The 22408-nt window shown below is 54.4% G+C and overlaps 1 protein-coding gene across 2 annotated transcripts in view; it reads left to right on the top strand.

Moving 5' to 3' along the window:
- Positions 1–22408, top strand: part of SELENOI (selenoprotein I) — a 33715-nt gene that overhangs the window by 2091 nt on the left and 9216 nt on the right. For both annotated transcript variants that reach the window (XM_042803047.1, XM_032986555.2), the window contains exons 2-6: positions 14509–14577; positions 14905–15013; positions 18151–18225; positions 18688–18950; positions 20428–20536. In XM_042803047.1, the coding sequence (XP_042658981.1) occupies positions 14509–14577; positions 14905–15013; positions 18151–18225; positions 18688–18950; positions 20428–20536 (625 nt within the window). The remainder of the gene's footprint in view (positions 1–14508; positions 14578–14904; positions 15014–18150; positions 18226–18687; positions 18951–20427; positions 20537–22408) is intronic.

Raw genomic sequence — 22408 nt, 5'->3', positions numbered from 1 at the left:
AAGGGGGTTTCCTCCCTCTACAGGTGGTGCTGCCAGTTGAACTTGGGAGAGTCCAGGCAACTGCAGCAACCACATTGTTTGTGTAGCAGGCACCAAAGACCTGCTCCCAGGTGATGGTCTTTCTGGAGATGCCTCTGGTGTAAATGCTGTTGCAGTTAAATGTATGAACAGGAGCCTGAATGCAGACCATCTGGGACCCCCAGTGTAAGAAAGACCCAGAGCTGCTTGAGCGGGGCCAGAGGAGGCCACGGAGATGCTGGGGGGGCTGGAGCAGCTCCCCTGGGAGGCCGGGCTGAGAGAGTTGGGGGGGTTCAGCCTGGAGAAGAGAAGGCTCCGGGGGGACCCTGAGAGTGGCCTCCCAGGGCTTAAAGGGGGGACAGGAGAGGTGGGGAGGGACTCTGGATCAGGGGGTGGGGATGGAATGAGGGGGGACGGTTTTGCACTGAAAAAGGGCAGATTTAGGTGAGATCTAAGGCAGAAATTGTTCCCTGTGCGGGGGGCAAGGCGCTGGCCCAGGGTGCCCAGAGCAGCTGTGGCTGCCCCCTCCCTGGAAGGGTTCAAGGCCAGGTTGGACGGGGCTGGGAGCCCCCTGGGCTGGGGGAAGGGGGCCCTGCCCGGGGCAGGGGGGGGCACTGGGGGGGCTTTAAGGTCCCTTCCCACCCAAACCAGTCTGTGATTCGATGGGTACTGCGATCTAGCATATAAAGCATGGTGTAGGCAGCATCGGCCGCTTGCTGTCACCAGTTACATGCTGGTGTTGTGCTTATTGGCTTTGGTTTTGGGTGGTATAGGGCTGAAATGGGTGAGCAGGTCTCTGGTAGAGGTGTTGCTCCCAGCCTGGCACAGCTGCACCAACAGGCAGAGGCCAATAAAGCTGTGTATGCCCCGAGGACGGGAGTTGGATCTTACTGGCAGAAGTAGCTTTGCTGGAGGGATTGTGGTTTTCCTGAGTCAACAGGGACTTTGATAAGAGTGGGTAGGTTCACACTTAGTGCTCAAAGAGCATCATTTCTGCCCCGTGCTGATGCCTGGTCTTTGTGTGCTCGCCAGGGCTGTGCAGTGCCAACAATGTGAGTACCCTCGGGTGGGAGCACTTTGCTGGAGATCCCAATAAACTGTGTGGAGAAGAGCAATCCGTGCTGACACACCCGAGTGGGTAACGAAACCCCACTGGGTCTCTGCAGTGCTCCTTTCCTACATGTCTTGTTTGATCGGGGAGCGTTTTTCTTCTATACTATTTTAGCCTTGAGAAAGCAGCTGATCCAGGCACAAATCTCTGATACTGGGTCACGTATTCCAGCCTTGCTTTAGGTGTTGAGGCTGGTTCTGCTCTGCCTTTTCCTTGCCTTGAAGGTGTGACTCTAGATCCATCACCACTCCGTTGATGAAAAGCCGGCTGATCTTCTGGGTACAACTAACTCTTCTTGCCCAGAAAACTTCTACAACGGGGTGAACGCATCCTGAATGGACAGAGCAAGGAAACAGCAGCGTGGGATGTGCATGGGTGGCAATGTGAAATAACGGAAGAGTAATTTAGCTGCTGCTGAGCTGCTTTCTCTGCCTCGTCCCCGAAGCGGGCCTGTGTTTTTAACCCGAGTGGCAGAGGTCAGTGTGTGGCAGCAGCAGAGCAGGTCACCTGAGAAGGCTGCTCACGTTGTGTAACTTGAATATGTAGCTGGGAGGCAGCTGGGACGAGCGATTACTTTTAGGTGCGACCAGCCAAAAAGGTGATGCGTGGTCAGAACCAAACCTTCTGCAGGAAGACTCTTCCAGTTCCTACTGCAGACAGCTCTGCAGCCTTTGACTCTGCCTCAGCCTTTAAACTTTGCCTGGTAGAAACTCTCCAGCCCGCACGCGATGGATCTGGAGAAGAGCAAGCCGATTCGGGGGGATGTGGAGGAGGCAACATGTGTCCAAGGGAAGCAACACGTCCTCAGAGAGGAGCTGATGTCCCTGGAGCTTGATAGAGCAGGAGCAGAAGAGCTTTGTGCAAGATGATCCACAGCTTTCTCCAGCCCTGGCTGGTTTACTCCTCCCGTTGCTGCCAGGAGCACATATGGGAAGCGGCGAGTCAGGGGTCCAGATGGTTTTAGCTTTGCAGCGTGCACATTTCTCCTGGCTGGGGGAGAGGTAGGTGTACGCTCCTTCTGTCACAGGCTGGCTCGGTGCCACGGGGGGTAGGGGTGTGGAGGGAACGGTCCCTTAGCTGCTCTTGGGGGGACACTGAAGAGCTGCTCTGCCTGACGAGGCTGTGCAGCAAAAAGTTCGGTGTTATTGTGGAGTTTTTAATGGCACCTCTAACACTCCTTCAGTAGGAGACTCTCTCATTCGGGTGTGGCGTATGTACCTTTGGAGGCAATTTAAGTTGAGCTAATGTAAAATGGGAAGGAAGGGTTTCTCTGCCGGAACAAATCCATCCTTTGTAGCTAATGTATTAGAGCCCGGCCTGGCAGCAGCGTGCCAAGGCTTCCCCCGAGGAGAAGGCAGTCGGAGAGCCGGACAAATCCTAAGCGTGTCTGCTCCAGCCCTTGTCAGCCTAGTGTAGATGATTGATGTGCTTCTGGCAGGGCGGAGGTCGTGATATCAAAAATAAAGCTCTTGTTTTGAGGCTGTAGAGCAGGATGCACGTGTTGACCTGAAGAAAAGCAAACCAGACGCTCTGCTGTTGTCGAGTATCGAATGTCCTCTGCCAAAACCAGGCGCTCTGTTACTGTTAAGTATTGAATGTCCTCTGCCAAGAGAGATGCAGCCAGGCACTGCTGTTCTGGAGTGTAAACCTTGCAGTTGGATGCCAGAGGTCATGATCTGCTGCTTAAAAACCTGTCTGCAAATCGCTTTCTGGCACAATTCTGAGCAACCTCCTTCTATAAATTTATGAGAAGGGGGGAAAAATGGGACCGTCTGGAACATTCGCAGAGGTGTCTGCTCCTACTTTACTTTCTCTAAGGGAAATACCTGCCCCTTTCTTCCCTGCAGACTGCCTTGAGCCCTGTTTTCACAGAGCAACCCAAACAACTCTCCCTTGTGCAGGTTGTCTCTGCCTTTCCCGAGTGTGGTGCCCGGAGCTGGGTGCAGTGTGCGAGCTGGAGCCTCACCAGCACAGCAGAGAGGGGAAAGATGGCTTCGTGCATTGCATACAGCACTCGTATTACTTCTGCTCGTGCCTCTCTCTGAGCTGCATGTTGCTTTTGGCGGCGTTGTGACCCTCGTGGCTCGTTTCAGTGGGTCGGGGAGGCTGCGCTCACAGCTGCCACGGTACCGAAAGCAGCTGTGGAAAGGGGGATGGACTGAAAGGGGGATGGACTGCAAGCGAGGGCAGAGAGCTACAACTTCACATGTCCTGTTGGTTACAGACAGCTTCGATGCTTTGTCACTGTCTTTTTGTATTCCAGTCACGTGCCCTGTGTTTCCTGTAGCCTGTCCTCACCCGGTGTTGTCTGCACTGCTTGCGATTCTGCTTTATTCAGCTCTGCCCAGTGGAGTCCTGCACTCTGCTGGTGTTTAATGGTGTGATGGAGTCACTGATGACTGTTGCTGGGGAGGCCTTACAGCCAGCTGTGTGGTCGCTGCATGGCTCTTTCATCCAGCTCACGTAGGAGCAGGGAAAGTACTCGAGTGATGAGTGTTGCGTAGGAGGCCCTGGCCGTGTGTGCAAGTGGTCTCTGCTTGTATGTTTTCCTCACTGTGTGAGCTGGGTGGAAAGTACAGGTGTGAGCCTCTGTCATGATGCCATCTGGACCTTTAGCTTTCCTTAACGATACCTCTTATCCTCAGGAGGAATGGTTTGGTGGAAATGCCAGTGCAGGTGGAGGTGGGAGTGCCGCTCCTCATGTGTGGCATGGGAGGGACGCGAGAGGGAAGGTGATGACACGTGTCATGTTTGGGTCCAAAGGTGGCACAGGCTCACCCCAGAAGCTTCGGGAGCGAGTGTGAGTTCAGAAACAGGAATGTGAATTGCGGCTTGGGAAGTACCTTTTATAGCAAAACTACTGCACGCTAAAGTCTTTCCAATTCCGTGTCCTCACTTCTGAGCAGGAGCCGGTGATGGTGGCCCACGGGTGACACAACCAGCAGCAGCACGGGGGAGGCTGGTGGCAGTCCCCTCACCAGTGGCTCTTGTGAAGAGGCTCTTTGTCAAATCACCGGTGTGGGCAGTAAAACGAAGTCCTTTCGCCACGTGCCTGCTGGGCGGAGGCTTGGGAGCAGCCAGCAATGCTCAAGTGCTAGAAAAAGTGTCCCGACGCCCTGCTCGTCCCAGCTTCTCGCTGCAGCGAGCCGCGCGTCGCCGTGGGTTTGGCCGGCGATGTGCTGTGAGCTGGGTCCGGGCTCGCAGCGGGGAGGACGTCGGTAGGTCCCGGCATCACTCTTCTTGCCGAGCTGCCCGGAGCTGCCACTGCCGGGTGGCTGCAGCAGTGGAGGGTGGCGTGGGCTCTTCTCCAGCTGCTTGTTCCTGGGGGTGGAGAAGGCATCTTGTGCTGAGCATAGCTGGGTGGTGGAGAGCGTGCAGGCCCCGTGGTGGGTTCATACGTCACAGGGATTTTGCACCGGGAGGTGATGGTCTCTTATCCTAATAAGAAAGGCACTCAGACTCTGTAAAGTGCCGTTTAAAACGCTATTTATTAAAGCAGTAGGGCAAGAATAGTATAGCTAATCTTACATCTCTTTTAGATGGTGGGAACTCCGGGTGATGTAGCATCAGATAGGCCTCCGATCCATGTACAGCGTGCTGGGCAGACCCTGTCCATAGAAGGTATTTCCCACATTTTGATCATTTGTGCTATTATAGGATTTGCTTACAGAAAGACAACTCTATTCCTCGATTCCAGTGTCAGGTGGAAAGGACGTTCACGTGAGAGCTGCCTGCTGTGCTGCTGTATAAAGGCAAGGACACGCAGGTGGCCTGGTCACTGATAAGCAGAGTGGGAGCTGCTTGCAGGCTCCTCTGCTGCAGCCAGCTGGCTGAGTTTATCCTGCGGCTGAGGGATCTGTGCAGCACGGCAGGGGCCTGGGCACACTGCGATGTGGGTCCCTGACTTCTTGGTGTACAGGGACCTCCTGGTCAGGGTCACTACAGGGTCTGTGGCAGTGAATCGAGCGCGGTTGCCCTGCAGTGTCAGGTGAGACCTTAGCCTGGGAGACCTGGTGCACCAGATGCACCAAAGGGCTATGCGTCTAGTTTAAAGGATTTCTTTTTATTGTGGAAAGTACTTTCCTCCTGGATGCTCTTCTCCCTTTTCTACGCCCTTCTTCCAGGTGGGAATTCCCTGATCTCCTGGGCTGTCCCCAGCTCAAGCCAGCACCAGCAGCAGACCTGCCAGGCATTGCAGACCCGCGAGCCGTGCGTGTATCACGCTTTGGCTGTTGACTGAACAGTTTCTGTAGGTCCCTTAAGCCAGCCCCATGTGATATCCTCTGCCCTGAAGAAGAGGGGGCTCTTCCCCTCAACCAGACTCAAGAAATCCTCTTGCCTTCAGACCTCAAGTGCCATGGAGAGCAGGGCTCCAGATGCTGCACTGCGGGAAGCAGATGGCTGGAAGCTGTCCCTGGCAGGCTTTTATAAGCCACTCTGGAAATAGGAGCCCTGAAGAGATCTCTGCAGGGTTTGCTGTGCTGAGCAGACACCAGTGTATGCCAGTGGCAGTTCAGACCAGTGGAACAACAACAAAAGCAGCAGTGAGAGCAGCAGGAAGGAGAGCTTTTTGATGCTATCGATGTGGATGTGAGGCTTGAGGCTGTGGTGATTAAAAGGCCCGCCTTCCTTACCCCCAGACAAACCGTTTGAATCCTCCTGCAGGGACCTTAGCAGGAAGGCTGTGAAGGAGGAGAAGCCTTTAAGCCCTCTTCTTGTATCACTTAACTCCTTCCCCAAGGGCTCTTTTAATTGCTCTGAGACTGTGTGTGTGTGTGTCTGCCTTTAAACAGCACACAGCTTCCCGAGGTGCTGCTTGGCTGCGCAGAGTTCTGGAGGATACTGTAAGGAACTCCAGAATTCCTCCTAAGACTCTGTGACCTCTAAGATAAGCAGCTGTAAAAGTTACAAGTGTTTTCCTTCTTTCTTCTGTTCTGCAGTTAAATTAAGGGTTTTGAACCTCTGCCCGGTTTAGTTGTGTCCCTTGCAGCATTCGTGATCTGAAAACTGCCTGGCTGCTGTGGTTGGAGGAGACAGTAGCTGCGCTTATAGGTGAACTGGAAAGGACCTGGCTCACGAGCCTTGGCTGAGCTTTTGCTCTGTGCTGAGCCACGAGATGAAGGGAAGGGATTTATCATGCTTTCTGGAGACACTTCTGACGTGTGTTGTAAGGTTTGGATGAGTGATGAGCTAGTTCCACTGCTGGGATGTAGTCTGTGTGTGTCTTCATCTTCAGCAATCCTGGATTCGCTGCCAGCAGCTCGGGGTGCTGTTTGCTGCTGCTGCAGGTCTGGTTTCTGAGCGGTGGCTTTCACTTGACGGGGTATCAAAGATATTGAACCATGTTTTGGTGGGGGGGATTCCCAGCCTCTCTGGTTTTAGCCACACTATGGCAGTGATGAAGCCCTTTGTGGTCAGGGACCTATTGCTACTTCAGTCCACAGTGGGACCTGTGAGGTTTCCTAAGAGGAACTGCAAACCTCTGTGGATTTTTGTGTGAGAAGATGGCTCGCCCGGGGCCGTGCAGCTTGGCTGTCAAACAGCTGGTGCATCAGCATCACTGTCTGGCCAGGGCAGCGTTTGGTTGGCGCTCACGGGGTGATGCTTGCACCTCAAAGCACCTCTCTGCCCCTTCACTCTGAGGAGGGGAGCTGTCTTTGGCTCTGCACTGCTGTTTGTGTGAGGTTTGTACTGCGGTCCCTGCCCGTGAAGGCGTGAGCTGGGCAGCCTGTGTGTGCGAGGGGTTGCGGGTAGGGGCGTCCTTATCCTGTCTCCTGGCTCTTCTCTGGCTGTGCAGGTGGAGGATGCGACTCCTGCTCTCCTCACATCCCTCTGCATCCTTTGCCCTGCCTGAAACAGAAGCTTGCTGGCCTCAGCTGGTGGCTGGGGACATCTGCTAAAACCAGGTGCCTTTCTCATGCGTGCGAGTGCAATGGAGGAGTAGGAAGCTGAGCGCAGCAACCTTTCTCTCCTCAGGTTCCCTTTAATAATAATAATAATAAAAAAAATCTGTTTACTCTGCTTTGGATGTCTGGTAGATCTTTGCACACACCTTTCTCCTTTGCTGTCCTACTTTGGGGTCTGCTCTGATGGTTGTATCTGTCTCCCACACCCTCTCTAGGGAGCAGGCTGAGTGCTCCGGCCCTGCTGCGCTCCCCCGTCCCCCTTGGCAGTGTCAGCACAGAAGCCAGTCCCGGAATGAACGACCGCAGGAATGTGGGAAGGAAGGAGGAGCTGAGGCGGGTGACACCGATAAGGTGTATCGGGCTGTTTGACCCCTTTCCACGTGCTGGAGGAGCCCCCCTGGCCCTGCCGCAGAGGCAAGGCTGGCGAGCGGCAGGCGGAGGAGAGCTGGGTTGCAATCCCCGAAAAACAGCGTAGGCTGCTCGTCAGTCCATCTCGGGTCTCTTTAATTGCACTGGAAGTTTACTGCGGCGTTTATTGGTGCGTGTTGGATCTTGGCTGCAATGAACTCCGTCGTAAAAGTCATTAATTAGCAGCAAGTGTTTGGCTGTTGGGACTGTTTGGAAGAGAACCGGAGCGCACTGTGGAAATTAAAGTATCACTTCCCGTAGCTGGCTCAGAAAATGGCCGAGTTATTAGGGCTTGACCTGACTTGCTGTGCTTCAAGTCTTGCACAAAGCAGGGTGTCGGGGCTTATGAAGTAGCGCATCTTTTTCCTGTTAATTGCAAATTTCCTCTTTGTGGAGAGGAGGGATGAGGGATGTAGGGAGACAGAGGGTTATGTGCTCTGGAAAAAAAAGTTTTATTTGTTGCCTTTCCCATAGGCTCTGTTGAAACTTGAAGGTGGTCTTCTCCCTCCTGCCCCACAGTGCCTTGCTGCATCTGTAATCATCTCCTGATGTGCGCGGGCTTGTGTTTTCCTTTGATAGGTATACTTAAAAGTTCAACTTGAGTTCTTTTTCTTGTAATGATTGTCTTCTCGGGCACTGACTCGTGTGTTCTCCCGGTTGGTGGGTTGGCATCAAACCCAGCTCTTTCCTGGCCTCGGCCCAGTTCTGCTGTGGCCTCGTGGTCCTCCGGGGAGGAGACTGGGATCCTGCAAGCATCCGCACCTCCCCGGTGGCTCACGGCCTCTGCGAGGGGCAGCCCGGCCTGGAGGGGCCAGTTCATTATGCTGAGCTGGAAGAAGCTGGGGTTTGGGGGGGGGGGTCTGCTGGGCCTGAAGCACAGGGTGGATGGCGAAGTGTGCCTGGGATGGTGAGCAACTGCTGCCTTCTCCCCTGCCCCCTCCTTCCCTGGCTTGGGCTGCAATGCTCATCCTGGTCTATTCTGTTCTCTTTTTGGCACCAAGAAACAGGCTCGCAAAACTGTCTGCTCCTTCCCCTCAGGTACGTCAGCCCTCTTGTTCGAAGTCTGGAACAGCTCTGGCAGCGGTAGGGAAGTCTTTCGGCCGTCGCAGTCTTATTGTAACAGGTTTCCTGTTTGTGCATTTTTGTTTCTGCCTTTTCTTCCTCCCCCTGGTGTCACCGCTCTGATCCCTCGATTCCCACTCCAGAGGCTCATCCTGCTCTAACTGCATCCCTGCCTCAGGCCCCCGAGGGTTCATCTTTTCCCACTCCTGCGCTCGCTATCTGTGCATCCCTTCTGCAGCTGAGCACCTTGAACTGTAGCAGAAGCGGTGGTGACCCATATTCATGGATATTTAATGCTCCCAGACAGAGAGAGCTCCTGGCTGCAGTGGGAATTGGCAGGCTGTTGGCTGAAGCCTGCCGGCAACATCGAGTGTTGCTCTATTATGTATCCGCAGGGAAATTATTTTCCCCCCTCCCCAGCACAGTGATGGGATGGGGTCAGGGCTCGGCAGTGGGGTGGTGGGGCTGGCTGCCCGCTCCATCCCGGTGCCGGCACAGACCTGCAGCCCTCTGGATGAGCTGGCTGGAGCTCAGATAGCCAAGGATTCACTCGAGTGTGGGCTCCCCGTCGGGTGGGTTTTTGTAAGGCGAGCTCCTGGGGTGACCACAGGCAGGTCCCTTCATGAGCCGCTGTGCTGGACCCCGTGTCTGGCCTGTGGAGGGGCCGGGGCTGGGTGGAGATGTGCTGTGTATTGGCTCTGCCCCGGTCACTTGCCGACGCTTTGCATCCAAGCGTGCTTGGTTTATCCCTCTGCAGTACCTCTTCTCTGAGCTTTAATTGCTTAGATGTCCAAAACATGTCTGGTGAAAAACAGGCAGGAGGAGGGAAGCGATGCCAGCATTGAACACTTCCCCACCACTGGACACTTTTAAGATTCAGCTGGACAAGGCGCTGGGCCATCTTGTCTAGCCTGTGCTTTTGCCAAGAAAGGTTGGGCCAGCTGGTCCTTGAGGAGCTGCTGCTGCTCGTGGTGGGAGCCAAACCCCTGTGGTGGTTGCGGGTTTACCACTGCCAGCGTGCTCCATTCTCATGCCAGCTGAGAAATGACCTTAGAAAAGATAAACAGGACTCAAGTTAATCAGTACCATTAAAGCATGATGTGACTCCTCATGCATCAGGCTCGGGTGGGCATAGGGCAAACGTGGCTTGTTTGCACTGGCATGGCTCTGCTCAGTTACGTTTGCCGGGGTTTGCTGCCTCCTGGCTTATCTTGAGTGGGATGGGAGAAGGTTCTTAGCCTTGTGCCCTCTTCGTACTTAAGGAGATATATGGGAAACAGCCTCACGGACTTGCTGGGGCTGCTCTGCTTGAGGTTCCCTCCGCCCTGCTCCGGCAAGGTGGTGCAAGTGGTGTAAAGCAGGCTCGTGGCTGGCAGTGCAGGCTGCCCTGAGCCGTGCCGGAGCACCTGCGAGCAAAATGGGGGTGTACAAAATCCATCTTTGCTCGCGGGTGCCTGTGCCACCAGTGCTGAACTCCCCCAGCCTGCCCCGAATCCTTTCAGGTGTCTGATACTGGTGCACCCAGGGCACCCCTGGGACAGCGTTTGGTCTGCTGCTGGCTCTGGGTAACCAGATTACTTAAAAGTGGAATTGTTTTTCTGGACAGGAAGGCTATTAGTAGAATCTGGACTATAAATCTGTATGTTTTTTCCTCCTTGGATACATAATTGGCTCTTCCAGAAATGTCCTGGTTGCATGATTAATGTTGTTTTAAAGCTGCATGAGCCAGTCGTGTATCTAAATCCCATAGCAGCAGGGGAGTCTGCTGCTGCATGCTGCAAGTGATGAGATTGCTGCTGCAAAGCTGGCTTTGCTCTTTTCTGAAGGAGTTTAAAACCAAATCCCGAGGGGACTGTCTGGGCTGGGTTGGCTCCTTGCTGCAGTCGTAAGAAGTGGTGTCTGCATACACGGTGCTATTTTAGAGCAGGGCCTGTTACAAATGTCTGTCTGCTTTGAGGAGGTTCTGGGGCGTACGAAATTCCTTCTGTGCACTCATGCTTTTCCTTTGACCTTCTCTCCTTGAAAGTGAGGGAGAAATCAGTCCTAGCTGGTGGCCGAGTCCTAACTGGTGACAGAAAAATGACTCGGAGAAGGGTAAGTCACACGCATGAGTCACTAGACCACCGCGTACAGATGGAAAATGGAAAAAGTGATGCTAATTTGCAGTGAGGATGAGGTGGGTGAATGGCAGAGCTGGTGCTGTGCATGGTGAGCTGAAACACCTCTGTGTGTGTAGCCTCGAGAGTGTTTCATCAGAGCAGCTGCAGCAGCTGAGTGTGAGAGGAGCTCTGGGGAAGGACGAGCCCCACGCACAGCCGGGTGGCCGTGGGGCCCCTTCAGCTTTGCTCCGAGGCACGAGCGTCTCTGAACGGGCAGATTGAGACACGTATCCCGAGCCTGTATTTCTCTGGGAATGTCAGGCTCCAAAACTGTCCCCCCTGACGCAGGGGTGAGGAGCCTGGCTGAGGATTTCCCTCAAGGACAGGCTGCTGCCTCGGTCACCAGCACGGCGTGACCCGCTCTCTTCCCGCGGCGCGGGCCGGGAGGCGAGCGCTTGGAGCTGCAAAGTGAAGCACCCCCACAGCTTCCAGCTCTGGCCACACCTGCACCCTGAGATGATGACGGCTGTCCCCGTGTTGCCTGTCCTTGCCTGTCCCCCCTCATCTGCCCGCTGCCGTTGTCCCCAGCAGCGCTGCCGGCTGGCTGTCCCCCTGCAGAGCGTGTGTGGAGGCTGTGACGCTCTTCCTGCTGGTGCCGAAAGCTGAAGAGGTGGAAGCAGCAATTTTAGTAATGTCCACAGGAAAGAAACCAGGTGATGAAAAGCAGTTGCAGGGGAGGCTGGGTATGGCAGATGTTTTTGAGTCTGGCCGCTGGAGATGCCTGGCAGGGCATTGGTATTCTGGCAGGCGGCTGTCCTGGGCAGGCACCTTGTCCCTTGGGGTGGCAGGCAGCCTGGGGCCAGGGCCAGCCCCAGCTCGGTCCCTCTGGTGTCCTCGGAGCTGGCAGAGCACCCACCTGCCTTGCTCAGCAGGCAGAGGAGCGTTCTCCAGCAGACGTGTTGAAGCTGGGGTGGTTCTGTCAGGAAACCTCTGCAAAACAGGTGCCCTCTCCCCTGAGAAACGGGTCATTCCAGGGGTCTTTTGAGTTCCGCAAGCAAGGTGGAAACGTGTGACCGTGGGGAAAAGCTGCTTATTGACTATTATCCCCAGCCTTTGGGGGGAGAGGGGGAAGCTTCCTGGGATACGGGCCTGGAGAAACCTCCCCAAGGTACCTTACAAACACAAGCATAGAAACTCCAGAGTGCTTCCCCTGCCTTGCTCTAAGCCATAAGTCTGTTTTCTTGTTCCAAGCTGTTTTGGGGATAATGAGATTTCATCAGTCTCCAGCTCTCCTCCTCCCCTAACGAGTGGTTCAAATCCTATTATCTTGTAAAGCATGTGGAATTCTGTCCTCTGAAACTGCATTAAGCTGGGATGGAAATTCCTTGCGGCTTAAACCTCGCCTCTGTACAGCATTGAGCTTGGGGTTTTGTTGCTGCTTGCTCTGCAGCCCCCACGGGCTTACTGGTGTGGGGGTGGAAGTGCTGGGGCTAACCCCCAGCAAGGTGGACCAATCTGTCACGGGGAGGGCAGGGACGAGCTGGTGGGAGTACGGGAATGCTTGCCAAGGATGGGGTTCACCCAGCGAGGAACAAATGCTGTAAGCTCCCAGCCGGTGTGCTCAGAGCCCAGTGAGACCTGGTGCCCCTCCCTCGTGCTGGCATCTGTCTTGTGGGGTGTTGCTTTGCCTTTTCCTGCCGCTTTCTTCCCAGTTTTTGAAACGGACAGGCTGCTTCTGGGGGAAAATGGAGATTCCAGCCGAGGAGAGGAGCGCAGAGGGAGGAACAAGCCGCGGGTGCAGGGAGGGTGGCAAGTTCAAGGCCGTGGGGTGGGACGCGGAGCTGCATCTGCTGATGGGTTTCCTTTTGCTAACCAAACTTCCCTTATCTCGTAGAGTACGTATGTTATGCCTGTGGTGGTGCAGGAGGGGTGGAGGCTTTGCTTTCCATTGCACTGCCCGTGAACTGGGGATTAGACACACGTGGGGTGGCGGCAGGCGCCGATGCTGGGGAGCTGCGGGGGTGTTGTCCCAACCACGGGGACCCAGGGAGGGTGGGTGGGTGCCAGGAGCTGCCCTGCTTGGCACTGAGCACGTGAGCCGAGGAGTTTCGTAGCCTATGAAATTTTTCTTGGGATTCTTATCAAACTGTTCCTTGAGGAAGAGGACTTTAGACATGGTAATCTTTGCTAGGAAGGGGCTGTGAGCTGAAGAGCAGATAACAGCTTGTCGTGCTCTTGAGAGCCAAATGATGTCAAATTTTAACTTTCTAACTGGATGGCTTGTCTAAGTCCTTGATTTTTATTTCTGTTTTTATTTTCTTCACCGCGTACATATGCCAACCACCTCAAATGATCTTAAAAGCAGCTGGATGAGGGGTAAGAGCGCTGCCTCCCTATTTCCCAAGGGCAGCAGCTGCCTCTGCAGAAATCTCAGCTCCTTAATGGAGAAGAGCTCTTCTGAGGAGCCCTCTGAGACCTGTCCTGCATGGAGTACCCATGGGCCTCCTCCTGCTCACCCACCAATCCTCCCCCTTTGGAAATGCAAACTCCAGCTTGCCCAGCTGGACACAGACAAGAAGCCAAGGTGCTGATCCTTCACCAGGTCAGTGGGCAACTGCTTTGGACTGCTCTGCCCTAACTGAATAAGGAAAAATTACATGGGTCCTACTTCCAAACGGTGAAATCTGTTGCTTGTTCTGCTGTGATCACTCTTTGCTCCCTTGCTGGCCCCGATCTCTGTCCCCACCTCCTGTGGTGGGACAGGGAGCCCCACGTCTGGGGGTGCTGCTGGGAAGCTGGTGCCTCTGCACCTCTCTTCAGTGCCAAATGTGCCTGAAACTGTGATGGGATGTGTGGGATTTGGAGACGCTTGTGAATGCGTGGTGGTGTGGCGGTGTTCTGGAGCGTCTGCAGGCCAAGGGAGGGGGCTGAAGACCTTGCTCAAAATATCTTTTTTTCCGGGAGGAGAAAGTCTCTTCAAAGTGGCTGGAGATGAGGGAAACAGTGAGAGCTGCCATCTCAACAGGCTTCGTCCTTCACTGAAGCACACCAGCTCTTGTGCAGGACCTCTGAGATCAGTCACTGGTGGTATTTGGGTCGCTCAGAGCTGTCAGTACAGAAATGAAGCTTCCCGTTAGTATCTTGGCTGTCAGAGAACAGTCTCCCATTTGGGGGACCCCCACCAAGGGGGCTCATCGCTGTCCTCCTGCAGCCTCTGGCAAAAGGGGTGCCGGGGCGTGAGTGAAGGAGCCTGGAGCCCTTCAGGGCTGCAGAAGTGGCCCCAGCTCTCGTGGGTGGTGGGGATGAGCCCCCCTGCCCTTCTGCGTGGCACCTTTGGGTGGCTGAGCCGAGAAGGTCCCTGGGCCTGCTCGTCTGGTGGGGCAGGACTCTACAGGGTTGCTCAAGCAAGAGCACACCAAGCTGGCCTTGGTGGCTCGGTCCCACGGTGTGGGTGCTCGGGGCCGTGGGACTGTCGCTTCGTCTCCGGCTCGCGAGGAACTCCGGCACGCCTGCGGTGTGGCCGTCGGGGTGCCGGGCTCTGGCGGGAGCGTTGGCTGCCAAAGAGGTCGTGTGTCCTCGAGTCTCTCCCCGCCTTCCCAAACCTGCTGCGGGGAGCATGCCTCCCCCTCTCCTCGTGGGGCTGCTGCCAGCGGAGGGAAGGGGTTGGGTGCAGGCAGGAGGCGTGCACCTGAGAGCCCCCTCTGTGGGTCCGTGGGCTGTGTCGCTGGAGCTGGTGGGTGCTTTTCGGGTTGTTCCTGGTGAGACTTCATCCCTGCCCCGAGTGCTCTTGCAATGCCAAGACTTGGGTGGCAGGGAAAGCTCAATATTCAGGATCTCTGGCTTTTTTGCAAGTGGTGTTGGAGCCCTAACTGTTGTTTTTTTGGTTTTCCCTTGTCGTTCACAGTACAGTGCCGTGGACAGCAACCCCCTGTCTCTGTACGTCATGCATCCCTTCTGGAACACGATCGTGAAGGTGAGACCTCATCTTGCCCTGAGTGGGACGGCAAAATTCCAGTCACCACAGAGTCTTTTTCTGTAAAACTGTCAGCTGAAAAGCCCTGCTTCGTTTGTGGTGCAACTAATTACAGAGAGTGCTGTCTTCCAGCCTGCAGCCTGCCCCGAGCGCACTGCATCGCAGCCTAAAGCTTCCTGCTGCCCTGTGATATGCCCAGGTGCCACTAAGCAGTGTTGTCTGACGCCCAGATGATCGTAACCAGGTCCCTGCTGTGGCTGGGAGCAGCATGTGGTCCTTATTACATGTTTTAATGAGTTGATGTGTTCTTTTGCTGCTTTCCCATAGATCTTCCCTACCTGGCTGGCCCCAAATTTGATAACGTTTTCTGGCTTCCTGCTGCTTGTCTTCAACTTCTTCCTCATGGCATACTTCGACCCTGACTTTTATGCTTCTGGTAAGGCTGCATGTTCCTGTTTGAGTGCGAAGCATCGGGGAGGTGAAATCTGTCACCTCCTCTCCTGTCACTTCTGGTGCTTCTTAGTCTGGGCCTTCCCGGAGGCAGGGGGCTGAGACAGAGGTGAGGGGTTGAACTCTCTGCGCTTCATGACGAGGATTTGTCCGAACACACCTTCCCTCCTGCTGCTGGGTGGATGCGTGCCTGGGTGGCAGCGGGCGGGCGAGGGAGCAGGAAACGGCCGAAATCTCGAGTAGGAATCGGTTCCGTCTGCAGAGCAGACAAGAACACAGTGCCCTCGTTTTAAATCCGAACAGGGTTATGCGGGAAACTCTGCTTCCCTGAAGTCAGCAGGTGGAACCTTGTTCTTTGCATCCCAGCAAACTGACCTCTTGCAAAAACATGCCAGGGCCGTGTTCAGACTAACACAGGCAAAATCCTTTTTCTCAGTTTCGCCATTCTGCATGTGCAGAGCTTTAAACTTCTTAACAGTACCCATCGAATCACAGACCGGTTTGGGTGGGAAGGGACCTCAAAGCCCCCCCCAGTGCCCCCCCCTGCCCCGGGCAGGGCCCCCTTCCCCCAGCCCAGGGGGCTCCCAGCCCCGTCCAACCTGGCCTTGAACCCTTCCAGGGAGGGGGCAGCCACAGCTGCTCTGGGCACCCTGGGCCAGCGCCTCACCCCCCGCACAGGGAACAATTTCTGCCTTAGAGCTCACCTAAATCTGCCCTCTGGCAGTTTAAACCCATCACCCCTCGTCCTACCCCCACCCCCTGACCCAGAGTCCCTCCCCACCTCTCCTGCCCCCCCTTTAAGCCCTGGGAGGCCGCTCGAAGGTCCCCCCGGAGCCTTCTCTTCTCCAGGCTGAACCCCCCCAACTCTCTCAGCCCGGCCCCCCAGGGGAGCTGCTCCAGGCCCCCCAGCATCTCCGTGGCCTCCTCTGGCCCCGCTCGAGCAGCTCCGTGTCCTTCTGCTGTTGGGGGCCCCCGAGCTGGCCCCAGCACTGCAGGGGGGGCTCCCCAGAGCGGAGCAGAGGGGGAGAATCCCCCCCCTGGCCCTGCTGCCCCCCTGCTCTGGCTGCAGCCCAGGGCACGGGTGGGTTCTGGGCTGTGTGTGCACGGTGCTGGCTCACGTCCAGCTTTCCCCCCCCCCAGTTCCCCCGAGTCCCTCTCCTCGGGGCTGCTCCCCACCCCTTCGTCCCCCAGCCTATGCTGATATTGAGGATCACCCCGACCCCCGGGCAGGACCTTGCCCGTGGCCGTGTTGACGCTCATGAGGGTCCCACTGTCCCATTTCTCGAGCTTGTCCAGGTCCCGCTGGCTGGCATCGCGTCCCTCCGGCGTGTCACCGCCCCGCTCAGCTTGGTGGTGCCCTCAGACTTGCTGTGGGTGCATCGATCCCACTGTCGCTGATGAAGATATGAAACAGTTCTGGTCCCAGTATGGACCCCTGAGGGACCCCACCCGTCCCTGGTCTCCATCTGGACACGGAGCCATTGACCACTGCCCTCTGGATGGGACCATCCAGCCAATTCGTTATCCACTGAACAGTCCAGCCATCAAATCTATATCTCTCCAATTTAGAGAGAAAAGTGTTGTGATGGACTGCCTCAGAAGTCCAGATAGGTGACATCAGTAACATTCCCTTGTCCACTGAAGTGGTCACTCCATCGTAGAAGGCCCCTAGATATGTCTGGCAGGCCTTGCCCTCGGTGAAGCCATGCTGGCCGTGTCGGATCACCTCCCTGTCCTTCCACGTGCCTCAGCATAGCTTCTAGAAGGATCTGCTCCACGATCTTCCCAGGCACAGCGGTGGGGCTGACAAGCTTGGTAGTTCTCAGGGTCCTACCCGTGTTCATCTGTTTGTGAATCCGAAGGTTCAGTTGTTCTCCCTTCCTCGTGGTGGTGTCCAGGGGAAAAGATTCCTCTCAGTCACTTATCAATAGCTTCCTCTCTCTATTTTTCTCTCCCTTTGCCCCTTCCAGGTTTGGTTTAGGTTGCTCAGGAGAGTTCATCTAGTTCCTCTAAAACTGGCCCAATCATCAAAACACAGTTAAGTGGGGAAGAATACAGGTTTCTTGGGATTGTCTTTTATTGGTAGGTAGACAAGTACGAGTGTCAATTTGCCAAGCTTTCAAAAGCTTGGGTGGCATCAGTGGCTGTCAGCTAAGGTTTGGATTGTGGTTTGGTCTGTGAGCCATAGTTAAAAAAGCTGACAGTCGTAGCTCGGGGAAGGAAGCTCAGTGTGAGAATCGCCAGGACATCAGATGACCTGAAACTTGCCCTCTGCCAGAGGGATGGTGAAGCTCGTGCTTTGGGCCCCTTTTATCCATGCAAGCGATGCATGCCCTGCTTGGAAAGACAACTTTTCATTTTGCTGGTGAGGCCTCCAGAAACTTGTGCCTTCCCTCCTTGTTGGATGGTTTTGTAGGTGAGATGCCCTCTGTTTGCAGCTGGAAAGGCACCATCGCGCTGCTCTAAGGAAACAAGAGGTGGCATTTCACAGAATCATTGTTCCCCCAAGGAGATCTCCATGTGCCCTCCCATGAGGCTGCTGCCAAGAAGCTGTGCCTTTTCCTGCTTTTTTTTTTTTTTTTTTCAAATGCACCTTTGGGCTCCTGAGTTGCAGACAGCTAAGCTGGCTATCCCCTGAAACAGTGCTGGAGGAGGTGGAGTTGTTATTAAGGAAGGACTCTGTTTCATTTGGCAGGGTGCAGACTGGAGGCTGGGCAGGAGCTCCTGACACTCTTCTGCCCAAAGAGGGTGTCACCACATCGCAGAGAGGCTCTGCCTGGTGCTCTGTGAGCAAGTGATTGAGGAGAGTCTGATCTGCACATGCTTCTGTGTCGTGCACTTGGGCTACGGTCATTAGCTGCCCTCACCAGTTCTTAGGTCCCGTGACTGTGGGGAGCTGGGGACAGAGGACAAGTATGTCCTGGAAAGCCAAGTCCTCAGGGACGTGGCTTCACGTGTTGTCGTGGAGCAGCTCAGCCCCCCTGGGAAGCGAACATCTCCGTTTCGCTGTTGGAGTTGTGTAGGTGCTTTGCCTTGGTGAGCTGCCGGCCCTCGTTGCTGTGCCTCTTGTGCCAAAATAAACCCGTTCAGCTGCCCTGACGTGGGTCTTTCTGATCTCCGCAGCTCCAGATCACCAGCACGTTCCGAACGGCGTGTGGGTCATTGTGGGTCTCCTCAACTTCGTTGCCTATACGTTAGGTAAGACTTGATCTTGTTGATTGTGGGGGTTTGTGCCTGTCATCTGTTCATGCTGCGGCTGCGTGTCATCTTATCTCCAAGCCCGTTGAGAAATTTTTGATTCTGGTCTTCTGCCATGCGCTAATCCAATTGCTGCTTGGTCTGCTGGAGCCGTTTCTGGGAGCTGCTTTGCGAAGTGGGTAGAGGGAAGTTGTCTCAGAGCAGCTGATGTGGAAGGAGGATGCTGGAACTGCGAGACGAATTGCGAAACCCTGTCTTCGGTCCACTTTAATATAATCTTGTCAGACTGTTGCATTTTTCAGTCCAAAATAGAGCAGGGGGGTGGGAAGCGCACGCCCCACGACAGGATGGAGGTGGTGAAAGCTGCTGTTCGCTGACTGCCTGCACTTCCTCAGCTGCAAGCTGGCCCGTTGCTTCACGTCCAGCAAAACTCCCCATTTCTCCTCCTCCTCCTCTTCCCAGACGGTGTTGACGGGAAACAGGCTCGCCGGACCAACTCCAGCACGCCCCTGGGAGAGCTCTTTGATCACGGCCTGGACAGCTGGGCCTGCGTATACTTTGTCGTGACAGTCTACTCCACCTTTGGACGGGGCTCCACGGGTGTCAGTGTCTTCGTTCTCTACCTCCTCTTATGGGTGGTCTTGTTCTCATTCATCCTCTCCCACTGGGAGAAGTATAACACGGGGATCCTCTTCCTGCCCTGGGGATATGACATCAGCCAGGTGGTAAGTACACGCCGCTCTGCTTCAGCAGAAGCTCGATAAACTTCCAGCCTGCCCGGGCTGTGGGTGTGCCCACGGAGGTGTGTGAGGGGTGGGTGCATGCAGCTCTGCTACCGTGCCCAAAGCCCCGTAAACCGCTCGCTGGAGGTGGGTGCCTTCAGCCTGGCTCCGGGCGTTGTGGAGGAGGAGAGCTCTCCACGGCTGCTTGCGCCACTTGGCGCTCTGATTGCTTTAGTGAGGTGGGGTCGTGGGGTGTCAGGGTCGAACTGCTCAAAACCATTAAGTCCGAGGAGGTTTGCGTGGTGGGGTTTTTATTTTGTCCCGAGTAGCTTTTGTTAGGTGCACTCTCCACAAAAAGCAAGGCTTGAAGAATGGAGATTGCCTTGCGTTTCCGCCACCTGGCTTCTGCTGGCCCGAGATGCGTGTTTTGGCCACCTAAATCATTGCTCTAGTTACTTTCCTGCGTTATACCAGTGTAGGTAAATTCAAGTCTAGAAGCTTGGGGTACCTTTTGGTACTAGCAGGATGTGTGCCAAAATATAGCAAAGTGACTAATTGGCGTGTTAATCGCTCGTGCCTGGAGCAAAGGTTCCTGGGGAGGTGCCTCTCTGTACCATGGTGGCTGGGCAGTCGATGTGGAGACTGATGGGGATGGACCCTTTGGTATATCCCTCTCGCACGAAGGACTTCTCTGCAGGAAAGTGGTCCGTCTCTCATCTCTCACGAGGGACTTTCCTGCAGGAAGGTCTTTCTGGAGAGCCCGTCGGAACGGGGAGCAAGCTCTGGGTGATAGGGTTCCCCTTTACTGCCAGCCAGCGGGCAGGCTGGCGGCACCGCTTCTGGCTTACCGGCTGCTGGGTGGGAAATGCAGCAAGTTGGAAGGAGAGTTCAATGAATGCAGCTGCATTAATTGTGATAATCGTCTCTGCTGGTAAAAGGAGACTGTAACTGCTGCCCTCTGCCTGTACTCTGACCCCTTTCTCCAAAAGCATTGCTTAACCCGCACGCTTTCAGATCTCTGCCTGTTGCAGAGAGGCAGGGGGTGGAGGGCTAAGCTACTCTGCAGAGTGCTTCACCCAGCTTCGGCGTTATTATTAAAACTGAAATATCCTTTGTTAGCTTTTTCCCTGTAATTGCTTCACCAGATGGATAAGAGAGTCCCCAGACAAACCCTCCAAGGTCACTGCAACTTGTGTGAAACCTCTCTCGTGCTTCAGGCGTCTCGTGAGTTCAAGCTACGTGAGGGCATCCTTGCTCAGTGGCTCTGGTCATCGCCTCCTCAGCCGCTCAGCTGCTACACTTCTTAGACCAAACATGGGATGTTTGTGGATTTTTTTTTTTTTTTTTTTTTTAAATTTTTCTCCCTCCTGCCGGAGGGGAGAACTGAATGTGATGTAGCTTGAAGCGGAGCTGCCGGGCCGGGTGCTGCCACCTTGCCTGCCTGGTTGCTCACGCCTGCTTGTCCTGTGCTTTCTTTCAGACCATTTCAATTGTCTACATAGTGACAGCCATTGTGGGAGTTGAGGCCTGGTATGCACCTTTCCTGTTTAATTTCTTATATAGAGACCTATTCACTGCAATGATTATTGGTAAGAAACTCCATGTTGAAGCCTGTCTTTTAAACTCCACCTTTTTAATGAAACCCAATGTCTTAATTATATGATAAAGCTGTTCTGTGTGCTGTAATGAAAGCTCCTGTAGGCTGTTACTGAAGTGACTAATTGAGGGTGTTCTCGCAGCCTGCCCTTTCCCAGGATTTCAAAGGGTTGTCTTCTGCACAGCTGCTTTGCAGAGGGTAACTCCAGCGTGCCTGGGTCTGTGCTGACCGAAAAAGCGAGGAAGTGGGGCGCTGTGCTCATGCCTCGGATGTATTTTGGGTCAATCCTGAGGGGATAAGTGTGTGCTGCTGCTCGGGGGGGGGGATCAGCCCGGGGCTAAGGGTTTGTGTGGCTGGATGCAGAATGGTCCCTGGCCCCCAGTGGCAGAGGGTTGAGGGTGCTGGGGGGGGCTGGGTGTGCCAGGGGGCTGGGAGGCAGCTGGAGTTTAACAGCTCCTGGGTGCTAAACAGGAGACCCCCTCGTGCCTGGGAACTGCGAGCGCGTGAAAAGAAGTCTCCTTCAGATAGTCCAGCACTCCGGCAGCACAGCTATGTGTTGCCCAAGGGAAGCAGTTTGTTTAAAAAAAACCAAACAAACAAACAAAAAAAACAAACAACCCCCCCCCCCCCCCCCAAAAAAAACCAAAACAAAAACCCCAAAAAACCAACCAACCAACCAAAAAAAAAAAACCCAAACAAACAAAAAACCACAAAAAAAACCCAAAAACAAAATAGCCCAAACCAAACCTGATCCACAACGTGAGTCTTTTTTTAGGGGATAAAATGCAGCCTGGTGCATGAGTGGGTGCTGGGAGCCAGCAAGGAGCCTCCCCTCCGAGTGCTTGGGGTGTTTGCAGAGCACACTTACTTCGGTGCCTGGGGTTCCATTTTGCAGCTGGGGCTGCTGCTAGAGGGGGGGGGTTACAGCCACGGAGGTGGGGAAAAGCACTCTGCTGCCTGGGGAGGCTGGCCTGCATCCACTCATCTAAAAATTAAATTAAAAAAAGAAACCACCCCAGCCTTTCTCTCCAGTGGTCAGTCAGAACAAGCTACTGCCAAGGGGAGAGTAATGCAGGAGAAGCTTAGCAGGGAGATCTGTCCTTAATGCAATTTGGTTTCTTGCTCCTTTTAATTTTTCTGAGTCCGCGCCCTTTTCTTTAGGGGTTAATTGTAGCTACTTAATTTCAAGTCAATATGTCTTGAATTCTGTTCAATGTAATGCTTGCGCTTTTCTTAACCAGGTGGTTATTCTGAGCTTTCTTTTGGCAACCGTCTAAGCGAACATATGAATAATAAATGCAGTTTTCTTACATGAAACAGAGCGCGATGCCCATGTTGGCTGGATTTGTGCGCTTGGATAGGAGCTCGGTTAGTAAAAGCAGGAATATTTACAGCTCTGTTAAAACGCCTGCTGCTAGATAAACATGGGAAGGGTGGTGATAGACTCTCACAGGTTGGGGTGTAGCAGATGATGTTCCCCATCGAGGTTTACATTTTTTTTTCAAAATTATTGAGACTTTTTGGATTGTTTGTCAAGTTAAATGACAAGAACTTTTTTTGCGCAACGGGAGCTCAGAATGCTTGCTCCCAGTGGGAGAAACGGCAAATTGGATTTACTATGAAGCCTGAAAACTTGTGCACAGCCACGTCCCTTGTGGCGTTTGAACTCGCCTCATGTCTCATGAAAGACAGTGTTATAATGAAACTTTATAGCTGTTCCAAGCATAATACTGGGCTCATTTATGCAACTTTAAAATTGAAATGTCTTTAATTTATGGCAGACCTTAACCCATAATTACAGCTCTTGAACCAGAATCACGAGCACCTATCTTTATATGCGCTGAGCTGTTCTCGGGGCACCTCT

This window comes from Tyto alba, unplaced genomic scaffold, assembly GCF_018691265.1.
Source record: "Tyto alba isolate M040663 unplaced genomic scaffold, T.alba_DEE_v4.0 Super-Scaffold_40, whole genome shotgun sequence".
Classification (NCBI taxonomy): domain Eukaryota; kingdom Metazoa; phylum Chordata; class Aves; order Strigiformes; family Tytonidae; genus Tyto; species Tyto alba.
This window is presented reverse-complemented; position numbering and strand designations above follow the sequence as displayed.